Raw genomic sequence first — 15,303 nt, 5'->3', positions numbered from 1 at the left:
CCAAAGCCTTTGTGCTTCCCACGAGAAATTCCTGGGTTCGAACCTGACCCATGGAACTTTTTTTCTGGGATTTTTTTCTGTTTATGTGACGCAGAAGGACTACACACCGCCATCACCGCCAGCGGTATTGCAGTTACCACCTGCAAACCAGCCCAGTATGCGGCCCAATTTATCGCAGCTAATGCGCATCCACTAGTATTTTCCTCTTTCCCATTGCTGGGTGGCGACGTGGGTGGCGTGAACTGAAGGTGTTATGGAAACTGTGTAGAGTGTGATCTGTCATGTAGCTGCACTCTCATTGATGACTGATGATAGTAATTGGTGAGGAGGAATAACCGCAAACTTGACAGGACTGAAGACCGAGAAGAGGACAGGACGAGCGGTATAGTCCTGTCCTCGGTCTTCAGTCCTGTCAAGTTTGCGGTTATTCCTCCTCCCCAACATGTCTGACCAACTGGCCCAAAGCTTCCCCTTGTTGAACCTTATAGTAATTGGTGTCCACACATGGAAGACTATGACTTGTGACCAGTGATTCGTGGAGCCTCTTGAGGGGATATGTTGATGTGCCTCTTCTGCATTGCTCTGCAAAAGGGGTCGCAAATGTGTTGGCTGGGAACAGTATTTGGAGCGTTCAAGATGCTGGAAGAAACATACCAGTTTTGTTCCTTACAAAATTGTAGCAGTGTGCAAAATTTCCGTGTTGCCTTATAGGGAATGCTAATTTGGACAGACAAGGAGTTACTTACTTCAGTTACTAATCGTGGTAGTGTTGTGCAGGCATGTGCAGCGACAGGACAATTAGTATATTACTGTAAGAAGCACCTTATTTGTGCACTCTTGACATTTGTAGAGAGGAATACCAGCACCTTGGGAAGCCTGTTTGCATTATAAATTCTTCAGGCTCTTTGCATATATGACCAGATTAATGCAGAGTCATTATAGTGATAAAAAAAGAGCAGTTGTGTTTGATGGAATACCGTATTACTCTACTCTAACACACACTTTCTTTTCCCGAAAAACTTGTCTAAAAGTGACCTGTGCATTAGAATAGAGCACGAAAATGAAACCACTGCAGCAACAAATAGGGTGTTGCTGAAGTAGTTTCATTTTCGCCCTGTATTCTAACGCGCATGTCATTTTCAGATGATTTTTTCCCTAAAAAAAAAAAAAGGTGCGCATTAGAATTGAGTAAATATAGTATATGCTGGGCATGCATGTGCGAAAATGTGCGCTGACTTAAATGTATAGTCGAGCTATTACTTGTCGCAAATTTCAGTTAGTGCAGCATTCATTTTATGTGCCTGCTTATTTTTGTCCCATCATCCTTGTATTGGTTAGTGTCCTACATGGGAGGAATGCACGTTTTATGACATGTGAGCAGTACTTCCATTCCGTGCAGCTGCATGCCTTCCGAATTTCCTGAGCTGCTAGTTTTTCGGAAATTTTTAGCCGTAACTTAAGCGTCATCATTGTTTGAATCGTCCTTCTGGTAAAAAATAGTGCACTTTGAAAAGGTGATCTTGGTGTACTTATAAAGGGACTTTCATAGTAAGAATAAACTGATTTCACAAAGTGCACTGCACATGCACACACTTGCCGGAAGCAACCAAGCTGCCATCTTAGCTGTAGTCTGCCTGCGTGGCAGCCTGCTTTCCTTCGCACTTTGAATGGCATTAGATTTGCTTGCAGTAGCTTTCCTTTGTGGTATTCAATGCATTCTGCTAAAGGAACTAGAGGCAGGTACAGCTCTGAGAGGGGAGCAGCTGCTGTGGCGCGGGGAGGTGGTGACTGCAGTGGGGTAGCTGCACTTTTCACTAGAACCTTTGTGCTTGAAGTGGTGCAGGTGGTGATCAAAATGCACTTTTCCCACTTTCATGTGATTTAACAGGAAAAAACGTCACTGTACATGCCGATACAAGGGTTTTCATGTGTTCAGACGATCTTCATGTTTCTGGCTGCTTGATTTCCCGGTAATTTCCCTAGTGTCAGTCCAGGCGGCCACGTCACCAGACTTTTAAAAAAATTTTTCGTTTGTGCTCCTTTATAAAAAACAAAGGAGTAATAGGTGCTTGTTTTTTTTTTGCTTTTTATTTTAGAAACAACCTTATTATACCGATTAAGGAGAATTTTAATGTCATGTTTTACTGAATTCTCTCTCATATCATACAGAATGAGTCTAAACTGACGCAGAACATCGGATATAATTATGCATGATTACGGTCAGTTAGACTTTTCGCAACTCTAAATGGCAGTGGACAATGTTTATGCTTTACTTCTGTTTTACTCTGCATTAGTCGCACAATACCGCAGTTGAATCTGTCAGTGTTTTTTTGTGGCACGAAGTTCATGCAGTGCGTTATCGCATGAATTTCAGCTGCATTTGGTAATGAGACGTGAAAGGTTGATGTTCCTTTTTTAGGCTACTTAAAACTTCCCGTCCATATGTCTGCTTTAGGTGAGATTTTATAATACACATAGAGTACGTGAATAAAAATATTGAAATTATTGAAAAGTCAGCTTTTCTAGTTTGCAGCTTAACTGCAATAAACCTGGGCATTACGAGCAAGTTATGCCGTTTTCATTAAAGAAATCTATGAGAAGCATGTATCGGCACGAAAATGATCATTCGAAAAAAGAAATTAGCCGGCATTGTGGTTCGAATCCAGGCCCTCTGTGTGCTAGGCAGGCACACAACGCAAAAACTGCGAAGGGTCGTTGGTTCAAGCGTGTTAGAGGGGCACGAAGTAACATGTTGTGATGTGTACAATGGTAAAGTGTGTTGGGCATGTGTATTGATGTTAGACAACGATGACTTGCAAAAAAAAGTTGCTGACGTTCGCATTTCTTCAATTCAGCAGACTGCAGTGCTTTCTAATTTTTTTTATATAATGGGATGTATTGAGCAAGATGCCAGTGATATTGTGACAGAATTGCACGCTGTAAAAAGGCCACTACACTTACACATGATCAAAGGTGGGTGAGCAAGAAAATATCAGGAATATTTCACATTAACACACATCTGTGTCTAAGTAGTCGATATGACATCATTGCTGCCTGGCCGCTGTTCTGATTCCATAAAAAAGAGCATTTTCATGAGTGTGTCAGCATAAGTAATGAGCATGGAACGCAGTGCTCACATCTCGTTGAAGACCGAAAATGGCACTAAAATGTCACTCACTTCGTCCCCCGCAGCCTTACAATGGGCAGAATGCTGGTAAGACAGTTTCGTGAAGTAGTGCGAGGGTGAAACCGACCGTGGCCTTTTCTGCAATTTAACCTTCAGCAGTACTTGACAGAAACTAAAGCATGCTTCTGCACGTAGCTCCACGCTTAGACTACAAAAAATTCACGTGATGCCAACTTACGCTGATCTGCAGGGACAAGATGCTAAATGCTAGCTGCCTCTCTGACTGGTTTCTACACGCTTCTCATGTATACCATTCTTCTTTTCCTGGTTGCGTGAAATCGGGTGCCATCTCCTCGATGTGCCTGTCACAGCATATGCAGTGATCAGAGGAAGCCATCCATCCTATAAAACCTGAATACGTGCAGCGAATAGCCATGTGGCAAGGGAGACAGCGCTGCTAGCCGCTCATAGACAATGCGCTGCGTTGGTGCGCTCACCAGCTGGAGTACCTCTACTTCCAGGGTGCATCACAGAGGCAGTGGCGCAGCGCAACTGCTTGTGAAATCGGTCTATTGATTACCTAGACATTGCACAGTCTGTTTTAGTGTCAGAATTCTTGTGTGAGCCTAATGCAGAAGTCAGATAAGATTTTTCTTTTGAGTACTTGAACCCTGTTTACCAGTAGGAGAAGTGTAATTCCTTGTCACTCTTAGTATGGCAGGAGGTAGACATGGTTTATTTGGACCTGGTTCACATTGCACGTGCTTTATGGTAAAAGCACTGCTACTTATGAATGCGGTGTTTATTGCTTGGACAATTTGATGGCTCGTGCACATTTGCACTGTTTTGGTGCACAAACACAATATGTAGGAATTAAGGTTAGAGTCCGTAACAAAGAATAGAATGTCACTATTGCATGTATTGCTGTGCTTGAAAATTGACTAGCAAATCATAATATACTCATTTAAGATCAGTAAGCACATTGCTTTCTAAATTGCTGTTGGCTGGATGCATTTAATATGTGCCCGGTCTGTGCTGTAAGGGCCAGAAGTTTGCAGCATACTGGATCTGTGAAATTGTAAATAGCCGTGCATCCTCAGTCAGTATCCTGAAATAACGGGTGTACTGCATGGGCAACACGGGAGGAGGACAGATTGGACCACGTGATTCGAGGCTGCTTGCTCAGTGAGCACAGCAGATTCAATGGAAAAAAACCAGCGCAAAAAACATGGACCAAAAGGCTACAGACGTCTTTTGATCCGTGTTTTTTACTGTTTTTTTTTTCCCAATACGATTTTTTTTTAACTAGCTCAGTTTTCCATCCTAATTGAGTGCAACAGCTAGGATTTTGCATTGATTCGGCATCCCGTAGACATTTGGCTTCGGTGGTACATGTGGATTTTCAGGGCCTTTAAGTTGCTGTTTCAAGCATAATTTTGGTGCAGTAAAGAAGTGGATAAATTTCAAACTTTGTATTTGCCTATGCTGCCCTTTGAGACACCATTATGACTGACCTGTTTATGATATCTGGGGTTTGTGGACATCCCTGGTATGAGAAGCAGTGCTCATGATGTACTAAGTTCTCTCTGTTCTGATATTATTGCTTGGTCTTTATAATTGCATACAACAACAATGCATGAATCACATAGTGAGGTGTGCTCACTGTTACACATTGCATCTGTGGCTAACAGGGTGCCTCTAGTCCAACTTGCTTTCTTTTTCTTTTTTTGCAGACCTCTAGTGGTGTCATTGGCTCTGGGGTCGGAAAAATGGACATCTGTTTCAACATTGTGAAGCGAGTACAGGAGTCCATAGCAAAGAAGAAACAGGATACTGTTAGTGCAAACTGACTGTTCATAATCTGAATGTCTTCTTTGCCATGACTACACTGAAAGCACTTTCTACATCTTACCTTTTTCTTATTTTACAGCTAGCAGATGATGAAGAAAAACTGCAACAGCTGATTAACATCCAGGAGCTGCTTGAATTTGAAGATGAGGCAACATTTCAGGTCAGAAGTGTGCTTGAGGTGTACTGGCAGCAGAAGCTTACAGGCATGTGAGTGCTGATTAAACTGCACCACCGTGCCATCTGGCGTCAGTTGCCTACTGTCCCTTACCCATGCTCTGTGCATGTGCATTTTTCTGTTCTTGCAAGTGCGTTTGTCGTCCCTTGAATGAACTCCCAGTGTCCTGGATGAGAAGTGAGAAAAAGGTTTGGTCTGAGCTGGGGTGGTGGCTGCATTTTGATGGATGCAAACTGTTCAAAATGGGCATGTACTTTGACCTTGGGGTGCACTTCAAGTGTTCAACATATTCCGGAGCCTCCCCACTGCTGCATGCCTCGTAGCTTGCAGTATTGCTTTGGTACATGAAAGCCCCTCAGTCAAAAGAGCACGTGTGCCCAGGGGGTGGGTTTTGAGTACAAGCATATGGTGGACGGCTCAGCAGTGTGCAGTGTTTGGTGCCTCCACATCCCAGACCTCTTGCTACTAATAGTGCATGGGGCTGCCTACCATCATTGCTTAGAGTTTATGTATTTTGGCACTATGGTGTACTGAACTACTTACAGCTGATTAAGACATGTTGTGTGGGTGTGGTGAAAAATGAAGATTTTGCCTTGTATTGGTAGGGTTGGGTATGACATTTCTGGTTAAATGAAGAATTTCAGTTTGGCAGGGAAAATTGCGTAAAGCTAAATGAACTCAACATTATGCAGTGACAATTCAGTACAATTGATGTATGACACCATGTGACCTCTTGTGAGAATGCCTTACCTAGCTGTTGTTTAACACACTGTGTTGTGGGTCACCGGTGGGTCACATCGTGTATTTGTGCTGTGTGGCAACGAATACCGAGTCGCACGATGAATCTGTGGGTTAGCTCTGATTTACCAAATAGCCTGCTAAAAGTGCCCGTGCCATGTCAGCCTTGTCATTTCTTGGTGGTTCCAAGAAGTTGGCTTCACCGTGGCTCCCTGTGCGTTGTAGCTGTTCATTGTGGCAACTCACAGTGCACCCAAGAAAATGGAAGGTGGCCCACTGGTGGGCTACGCCACACAGGGAATACGCACGCTGCACAGGGTACAGTGAACGTGTTAATGCGCAGGGTTTTTCTTAACTGTATTTGATATTTTATTGACGTTTATGCTTCTTTCAATACTTTTTCTGATCTAAAGAAAGTTAGTTCTTAGAAGCTGTGCTGGAGGGAAGGAGCCCTCGCATTATTGAATGGCATGGCAAAATAGTGGTTGCCTCCATAGTTTGGCGCTACACATCAATGGCTACACACATATGTGTTAAAAGAGTGTTAAAGCATGTATGTATACATGTAAGAGTATTGGAGCAATGAAACAGTCCCAAAGGCATGTGTCAAGATGAAAATTGCATTGTTCAGGGCTGTAGTTTTTTACCATTTTCCTATTTTTGTTAGTGTATATAGTTGGTTTTACACTTCTGGTCATTGCTTCCAATTAGAGACTTTTAAAAGTGGATGCATACACAGCTTGAAAAGTGCAAAAATGTTTTTTTGCACATCTGTTGTATGAGAAAAAAATCAACAAATGCATTCTGCCAATAGGACTGCACCTCCGCACCCCATCAGCTGCCTCCTCCAAGAGTTGTCCGAAAATCTGCTCCTGCCTCTTGGCTTGAGTCATTCATTATTTTTTTAAATACGGAGTAATAGAAAAACTTCTGTAGTCTCAGTACTTACACAAACTACTGCATATGATATAATATCTTGCTTGTCATTTTAGATATGTTAGCTTAAGTACGTTGTTTTAACCAGCTGCCCATGCCTGATGGAATCAACATAACTATGTTGAGCCAGGAAGGTGGCATCTGTCACTGTGAATGTTACCTGAAACTTGCTGATAAGAGTTTTTAATGCCATTGCAGATGATGGCACTGGTCTGTGCAAAAGTGCAGGAAATAGAGCCTGATAAAGGGCATTTTTCTCATAAAGCAAGAGGGCCAAAACACATATAAATAGCAGTGTGTGTAGTCTACACTTCTGAAAGTACCTAGGTAATGTTAAAACTCCGGGTAAAACCCCAATAAACCAAACCAAACCAAACCAGAAACAACTGCTAGCATCTGCCAAAACTACATGCACCGCCGGGGTGGCTCAGTGGTTATGGTGCTTGTCTACTGGCCTGAAAGACGCAGGTTCGATCCAGGCGAAATTCAAGAGGCCCGTGTACTGTGCGATATCAGTGCACATTAAAGAACCCCAGGTGGTCGAAATTTCCGGAGTCCTTCACTACGGCGCCCCTCATAGCCTGAGTTGCTTTGGGACGTTAAACCCCCATAAACCAAACCAAACCAAACCAAACCAAACCAAACCACATGCACGCATGCATTCTCTCTCACCCTCTCTGTCTACTGCCTAAGAGCTGCACTTTTTTCTTTGTGAGTTTGGTGTGGTGCGGCCCTTACACGAAAGCGGCATTTTTCAGACCAGATTTCAGCTAGGTTTCCTCATCACTATGGGTGATGCCACTGCTCGGGCCTCTCTCTTCGCCACCCACCTCAATGAACTCATCTTCAGTTCTGTCCTGCATCTGAAATTCCTGTAACTTAAATATAATATCCGGGGAAACTGCACACCATGCATTCAAAATATATGAGCAGACAAGCTGCAGTGATGCTCTTCTAAGCCATTCAATCAGTGTCACTTCATGGTCACCTGTTGACATCTGCTGCTAGTACAGGCTTCTGAATTCTGCTTTAAATGGCTCTCAGCTGCACAGCGGTGCACATTGGATGATAATAATATTAATAGCGGACAAGCTGCAGTGATGCTCTTCTAAGCCATTCAATCAAGTGTCACTTCATGGTCACCTGTTGACATCTGCTGCGAGTACAGGCTTCTGAATTCTGCTTTAAATGGCTCTCAGCTGCACAGCGGTGCACATTGGATGATAATAATATTAATAGCGGACAAGCTGCAGTGATGCTCTTCTAAGCCATTCAATCAGTGTCACTTCATGGTCACCTGTTGACATCTGCTGCGAGTACAGGCTTCTGAATTCTGCTTTAAATGGCTCTCAGCTGCACAGCGGTGCACATTGGATGATAATAATATTAATAGCGGACAAGCTGCAGTGATGCTCTTCTAAGCCATTCAATCAGTGTCACTTCATGGTCACCTGTTGACATCTGCTGCGAGTACAGGCTTCTGAATTCTGCTTTAAATGGCTCTCAGCTGCACAGCGGTGCACATTGGATGATAATAATATTAATAGCGGACAAGCTGCAGTGATGCTCTTCTAAGCCATTCAATCAGTGTCACTTCATGGTCACCTGTTGACATCTGCTGCGAGTACAGGCTTCTGAATTCTGCTTTAAATGGCTCTCAGCTGCACAGCGGTGCACATTGGATGATAATAATATTAATAGCGGACAAGCTGCAGTGATGCTCTTCTAAGCCATTCAATCAGTGTCACTTCATGGTCACCTGTTGACATCTGCTGCGAGTACAGGCTTCTGAATTCTGCTTTAAATGGCTCTCAGCTGCACAGCGGTGCACATTGGATGATAATAATATTAATAGCGGAGAAGCTGCAGTGATGCTCTTCTAAGCCATTCAATCAGTGTCACTTCATGGTCACCTGTTGACATCTGCTGCGAGTACAGGCTTCTGAATTCTGCTTTAAATGGCTCTCAGCTGCACAGCGGTGCACATTAGATGATAATAATATTAATAGCGGACAAGCTGCAGTGATGCTCTTCTAAGCCATTCAATCAGTGTCACTTCATGGTCACCTGTTGACATCTGCTGCGAGTACAGGCTTCTGAATTCTGCTTTAAATGGCTCTCAGCTGCACAGCGGTGCACATTAGATGATAATAATATTAATAGCGGACAAGCTGCAGTGATGCTCTTCTAAGCCATTCAATCAGTGTCACTTCATGGTCACCTGTTGACATCTGCTGCGAGTACAGGCTTCTGAATTCTGCTTTAAATGGCTCTCAGCTGCACAGCGGTGCACATTGGATGATAATAATATTAATAGCGGACAAGCTGCAGTGATGCTCTTCTAAGCCATTCAATCAGTGTCACTTCATGGTCACCTGTTGACATCTGCTGCGAGTACAGGCTTCTGAATTCTGCTTTAAATGGCTCTCAGCTGCACAGCGGTGCACATTAGATGATAATAATATTAATAGCGGACAAGCTGCAGTGATGGTCTTCGTAGCAATTCAGTCAGTGCCACTTCATGGTCAGCTGTTTACATCTGCTGCGAGTACAGGCTTCTGAATTCTGCTTTAAATGGCACTCAGCTGCACAGCGGTGCACATTGGATGATAATAATATAATAGCTGGGAGCTGTCGCACATGCCAGCTCCCTGGTGATGTGCCATGTAAGGAAATTAATACACACATGAAGTGGAGCTTCTCTGCAGATTTTTTTCCAGATTCTTGGCCCCTAAATTGATGGGAGTGCTCTGTATTGGCGATACACGACCGCAGCCTTCGGTCGAAAGAGAGAGAGAGTGTGTATGTGCATGTGCGTGCGTGCACATGTATGCATGCACGCAGTACACACACACATGCACGCAGTACACATGCACGCACGCACACACATGCAGTACACACACAGTACACACTCACGCGCACACACGCACACAGTAGATCCTCTAAGACAAAGTTGAAAGGACCATGGGAGTTTGCGTGTCTGTCATGAGTTCATCTTAATAGAAGTGCTCCCGAAAAAGATATTTATGAGCATGCTAGGTGTATCCAAATATATTTTACATGGAAATAGTGAATAAAATTACCTTTCAAATGGAGGATAATGGTAGTTGTCATGTGAGGTCACAGGCGCCATTTTTGGGTACTGCGGCTAGCTTCCGCAGTGTACACGGGAACCGATTGGTGATAAGCGGATTTTCAAAACACCCAGGATTTTGCTATTCTTTCTGGTCCCGAAGACGCTGGCCACTATGGCGTTGGTGAAAACTATCTGTACATGAAGCGAAGAGGGAGAGTATGAAATACGCTCACTTGTCTAGTTTCCTTTATTTTGCCAACTCTTTTTTCTCTGTCTTCTGCAATGAGGGCTACTGGTGTTCTTTTTCTGATTTTTGTTTTCCCTGAGTCTGCCCGAAGGTGCGCTGCTGGGTAGCCATGAGTCTCTCAGCTCGCTCCCTCCACAGCGCAGCTGTTACCAATTCCATGAGCAGGCGCATCATGCAGCACTGATATCTGGCCATCTATCTGCCATGATTTGCATGCTGTACTGCCACATCGGTTGAAACCCAGGTCTTTTAAGTTCCGAGTCCACAAGCGGGTGCACTATGCACTGTTCGTCATAAGCGCATCTTTTTTTTTTTTACATTGAATGCTATGGGACACTAACAGAGTGTTTTCACTTTTTTCAGTTTATGAAAGAATTTTTCTTAGCAGGAGTTTACTGTGTGTTTTACATGCAAGCATGCTTGCATGTGTATTGTTCATGCAGAATGTTTTTGGTGGCTGTGTTGGTTCAATAATTAATAAATTGGTTTTGACGAAAGGAAATACTGTAGTAACTGTTTCACTTTCCGGTGGACACCCAAGCTGCACCATAAGGGAAGGGATGAAGGATGGAGTGAAAGGAGGAAGAGAGAAAGAGGTGCCATTGTAGAGTGATCCGGAATAGTTTTGGACACCTGGGGATCTTCAACGTGCACTGACATCGAAAATGCGCCTTTTTGCATTTTGCCTCTATCGTAACACGTCTTCTGCGGCTGGACCCACGACCTCAGGCACAGCAGCCGAGTGCCCTACCATTGAGCCATCACAGTGGGTTAGAGTTGTGTAAAGCAGTTGTATGTGTCTATAATGCTGCCATAGCATTTCTGTTGACTGTGGAGGTCGACGTAAGATGTAAGAGCCTTCCAAATTACCTGGCTATGCTGATGCATCTTGTAGTGGGGCGCTTGAACCATTTTTAGCTACCGTTGACACTTTGATGTAAACGAGTGTTCCAGCATGCTGCTGTAATGCATTACATCTGCATTTTTAAGAAGGTTGAAGCCATGAATTTGGTATTACTGCATAGCAAGATGTTTGTGCAGTGCAGCCAGTTCATCTAGTGCAGCCATAACTGTGCACTGCAATAGCCAATTTGAAAAGTGAATGTACAGATGTAGAATGATCCTCTGCAGTGCATCTACAACATTGTTTATATAACTGTAGGACATGTTACTGCTGGCTACTTAGAGTGCAAAGGAATCTTAAAATCTTTCTACCTAGCTCAACTGTACCCAGCTCACTGCATGGAACAGGTGGGATGGGGTACAGTAAGCCTGATGTTATGTGAAAATTGAGTTCATTTACCAGTCTGGTCACATAATAGTGATGGAGGATGAGGGGATGGCCAGTCTTTTTACTGCATTAGTAGTATAGTCCTCGGTCAGGGAAACACCACTCTCTCTGTTTCTCTCTCTGTGCATGCACGTGTGTATGCGTGCGTGCATGCGTGAAGCCTGCATCCTCCCAGCACTCTTAGCAGATTGGTGAACCTCCCGGGAACCCTCCACGCCCAGAAGGTGCCTCCTCCAGAGCACATTCTGGTGGGTGCATGCACCCACCGGTAAAAATGTACCTCCCACCTATGCACCCCCACCCACTTCCTCCTTCCGGAAGCTCCACCACTACCCACCCTCCCACACACCTGCATTCTCCAGAAGCATCCGCCCATCAGGAGCTTATGCAGCGGGGGAACTAAAAAGCGACAACGAAATAAATTCAAGGATGCGATGGGAAGGGGATCATTCTAAAAGCGACATGTACAACCAGTACTAACACAGATTTGTCACATCACATATGATTTCTTGTGCATCTCTTTTTTTCTTCCCAGTTTCTTTCTCTCATGCTGTGTTTTCTGTGCACTTAATTATTTTGTTCATTTTTTGCAGAGAACCTTGCAAGAGTTAGGATTCTCTAGCATCGAAGAGCTCAGTTTGGTGATCAATGAGCTACGACGACAAGTTCAACAAGTGAAGAATTCACTTGCCAGCGGTAATGCAGCAGACCCTGACCTAATGGTTAGTTTGTTGTGTTTCCTTATCAAAATTGCTTATTATTATATTTGTGCTAAAGATTGTGTTAGTGCAAATGCATGCACCTGTTATTTTTTTCTATATCAGTACCCTTTAACTGGACAAGGTATGCTCAGACTCAAAATAAGCTTACATTTTTTGTAAGTACATATGTGATATTCAAAGGACAGAGTCGAAAGACAGAGTTGAAGGTACTGGGGTGTTAACTTTGTGCCAGCTTGACTGCACTGGTTCAAGTCAAGCAGGGTTTATACTTTGCAATTAACAAGCATGTCGGAAACAGCTGTTGCAGTAATTCCCATTTGTGTGCTCCTGCTCTGTCCAATGGTCATGTGCCACTCATGGGCAGTGCTGCCATTTTGACTGGGGTCATGGTGTGGGATTTTGTACTGTTTAAGAGTAATCACCTGGTATTAATTTTGGCTGGTATTTAATTAATGTTGGCTTTGTTTTGTTGTCAGGAACTGTTTTTTTTTTTTGATGAGCCTATGGTTTGCAAAATTATGCTGTTTTTTGCATTAGAATGCCACTGGCAGCTGACATGACAGCACCGGGACGTCACAGTGTCGAAAATCCATACATGCGCAACACACCTTGACTTTTTGAGCTTGCTTCTCAAACCTGCTTGGCAACATGGGGCCAGTGAAGTATGTACAGAAGTTCAGAAAAGTATGTCTTCAAACAGTTAGCAACTACAACATCTGAAGTTCTGGAAAGAATGGCTACAGGGGACAGTGCTGCAAACACGCCTGGGATGACCAGTGTGGGTGGACAGTCAACTACACAGTGCGTGGCAGACTAAGATGAAACATACGGCATCTTCCTGTGAGTGGTAATGTTCATTATGGTCGGCAGTTTCCAGCTAGGAAAAAAGGAATGTTTCTTCTGAATGTTAAGTTTTAGTTACCTGAGTACTTTAAAGGACTGTAGATGCCAAATTTTCGTCGGCCACTACAAGCGCTTCTACTCTGCCAAAAAGCCGTTGTCTGTCTATCCGAAGCCTGCTTCTGGCACGTGGCCCACCTGTTACAGTGGGCAGGTGACAACCTTCCCACTGTTGTCCCGTTGTCTGTTTGTCTGCCTGGTTCCTCCGTGACCTGGAAGAGCCGGGTGCTAACCACCTGGTGGCAGGCTGGGCCACCTAGGTCACCTGACCTGTGACATCATCACAACCTGCCCACTGGATTTTGAGCAAACTGCTCACCGTGGCAGGTTTCAGTTCAATTAATGATTAGTAACACGAGTTTCCTCGTGAAGAGCAACCTGGGTCTCACAAGCCCCACTGATGGCAGCACCTGCCATTGCAGGGCAGTGGTGCGTCGCTTAACCACTGCACCACTGCACCAAGAGTCATATGAGGACTCCCATTGATCTATGAACATAGAGAATGAGCCATTCTACTGCAGTACAAGTCCAAAAAGATGCAATATCATGCAAACTTACATCATATGATATATGAGGCAAAGTAAGCCAGTTCAAATGAAGCAAAACCATAAAAAGTCAAGATAAACCATGCAAAACCATGGCTAACCGTGCTAACGATAATTCGAGATTAGCCCCAAGCTAAACTGCCCGTGATTTCCTTACATGCATATTTCCTTTTTTCAAATGATGCGTTAGACATTGGTGTACATACATCATCTCGTGGTATTCCTCTATGACTACGAATTAATTTATTATTGAATTTATTCTTGATGCTACTTTGGTTTCACTTTCAACAACCAAATGATGGCTGTGATGTGCAAGGCGTGTTTGTCACGTGAGGCATGAAAAGAACTGAAATATATTTGCTGATACCTAGCTTTGGTTCAGTACAGTGTTTAAGCCAGCCTGCTTCAAGAACTGGAATGACAACAAATGATTTATCAGCAGTTGTTATTGCAGTTTTTTTGTTTCTCACGTGACCTAAACAAACTTTACATGTCACACCTATTGTTTGGTTGATGAAACCGGAACCAAAGCAGCGTCAGAAAAGAAATTCAATTATAAATAATTTAGCAGTTGTAGGCAGATACTACATGGGGATCCGTGTATTCTAATGTCTTGTGGATCATTACAGAGAAGAAAACATGCAAATAAAATTAAGTTTCTATAGTCATTTAAAAGGGGATGAAGCAATTAAAACTATTTACATTATTTATGCATGAGATATAACCCAATTCGACACAGATATGAAACTTTTGATGCAGATTTCAGAATCACCTTTTATTTTAAGCTAGCTTTTAGAGTTGCTTGTAATATCATTTGCAGGTTGTTAAATTATTAAGGAGAAAGTGTGCAAGTTTTTTTATGTTGGCATGCTCAGAAAGCCCCATTTTGTGCCGTAAAGCTATTATTTCTTATTTAGGTGCCCAATACTTAAGAAAACGAAAGTTGAACACCAGCATGCATATTTACATGAAGTCGTTGCAAACAAAAATAGCTTTCAAAATATATTGCGCATATAAATAAAAAAAAATAGAGGCCTGTATTGCACTTCTCAGTGTCTCGGGATTCATACGCAACAGATAAAATCGTTGCACTGTCATTTGTCATAAATTTCTGAAGGGATGAGTTATAGCAATCACGGAAAAATTATAAGTTGAGAAAATCAAGCTTAAAGTTTATTCATTCATTTCCCTTGTTTAGTGCCTTGTTTGCTTTTGCTTTAGGTCAGAGAATGCAGCATTGTGACCAGTGAGAGATTTGGTCTCTTCTCATCACTGTGATACATAGGGACATTTAGAATGCGGTGTGCTGCGTCATCAGAAAGCCACAGAATCCACGATGTGTTAGGGCCATCACAGGCGCGAATCACTCACAGTTTTGTATGACCACACATAACACATTTTTCTTTTCTATATGTATAAAAAACATTTTACTAATTTTTTCCTATTATACAGATTAAAAAAACAAGGTTCAAGGAAAAAGTGAATTGAAAAATAAAAATGATGACCAAACTGCCTATACTATTTGCCGCATCCATACTGGTTGACCAAAACATGATCCAAACATGGATTTTCTGAAAATGACAATTTTGAAATTTAAAGCTATTAATCTCCCAAGTCTAGCAAAACAACTTTTCCCTCCCGGAATCAGTACTTTGACCATAACATTGAATGTAAATCATTATGTGGGCTGAATTT

General features: G+C 43.0%; 1 protein-coding gene across 3 annotated transcripts in view; it reads left to right on the top strand.

Moving 5' to 3' along the window:
* Arp5 (Actin-related protein 5) overlaps positions 1 to 15,303 on the top strand; it is a 45,178-nt gene that overhangs the window by 7,964 nt on the left and 21,911 nt on the right. For all 3 annotated transcript variants that reach the window (XM_089581132.1, XM_089581133.1, XM_089581134.1), the window contains 3 exons: positions 4,861 to 4,962; positions 5,058 to 5,138; positions 12,035 to 12,163. In XM_089581132.1, the coding sequence (XP_089437258.1) occupies positions 4,861 to 4,962; positions 5,058 to 5,138; positions 12,035 to 12,163 (312 nt within the window). The remainder of the gene's footprint in view (positions 1 to 4,860; positions 4,963 to 5,057; positions 5,139 to 12,034; positions 12,164 to 15,303) is intronic.

This window comes from Amblyomma mixtum, chromosome 3, assembly GCF_055824585.1.
Source record: "Amblyomma mixtum isolate Tamu chromosome 3, ASM5582458v1, whole genome shotgun sequence".
NCBI classification, from domain to species: Eukaryota; Metazoa; Arthropoda; class Arachnida; order Ixodida; family Ixodidae; genus Amblyomma; species Amblyomma mixtum.
Note: the sequence above shows the minus strand (reverse complement) of the source record. Positions and strands in the feature narration are given on the sequence as shown.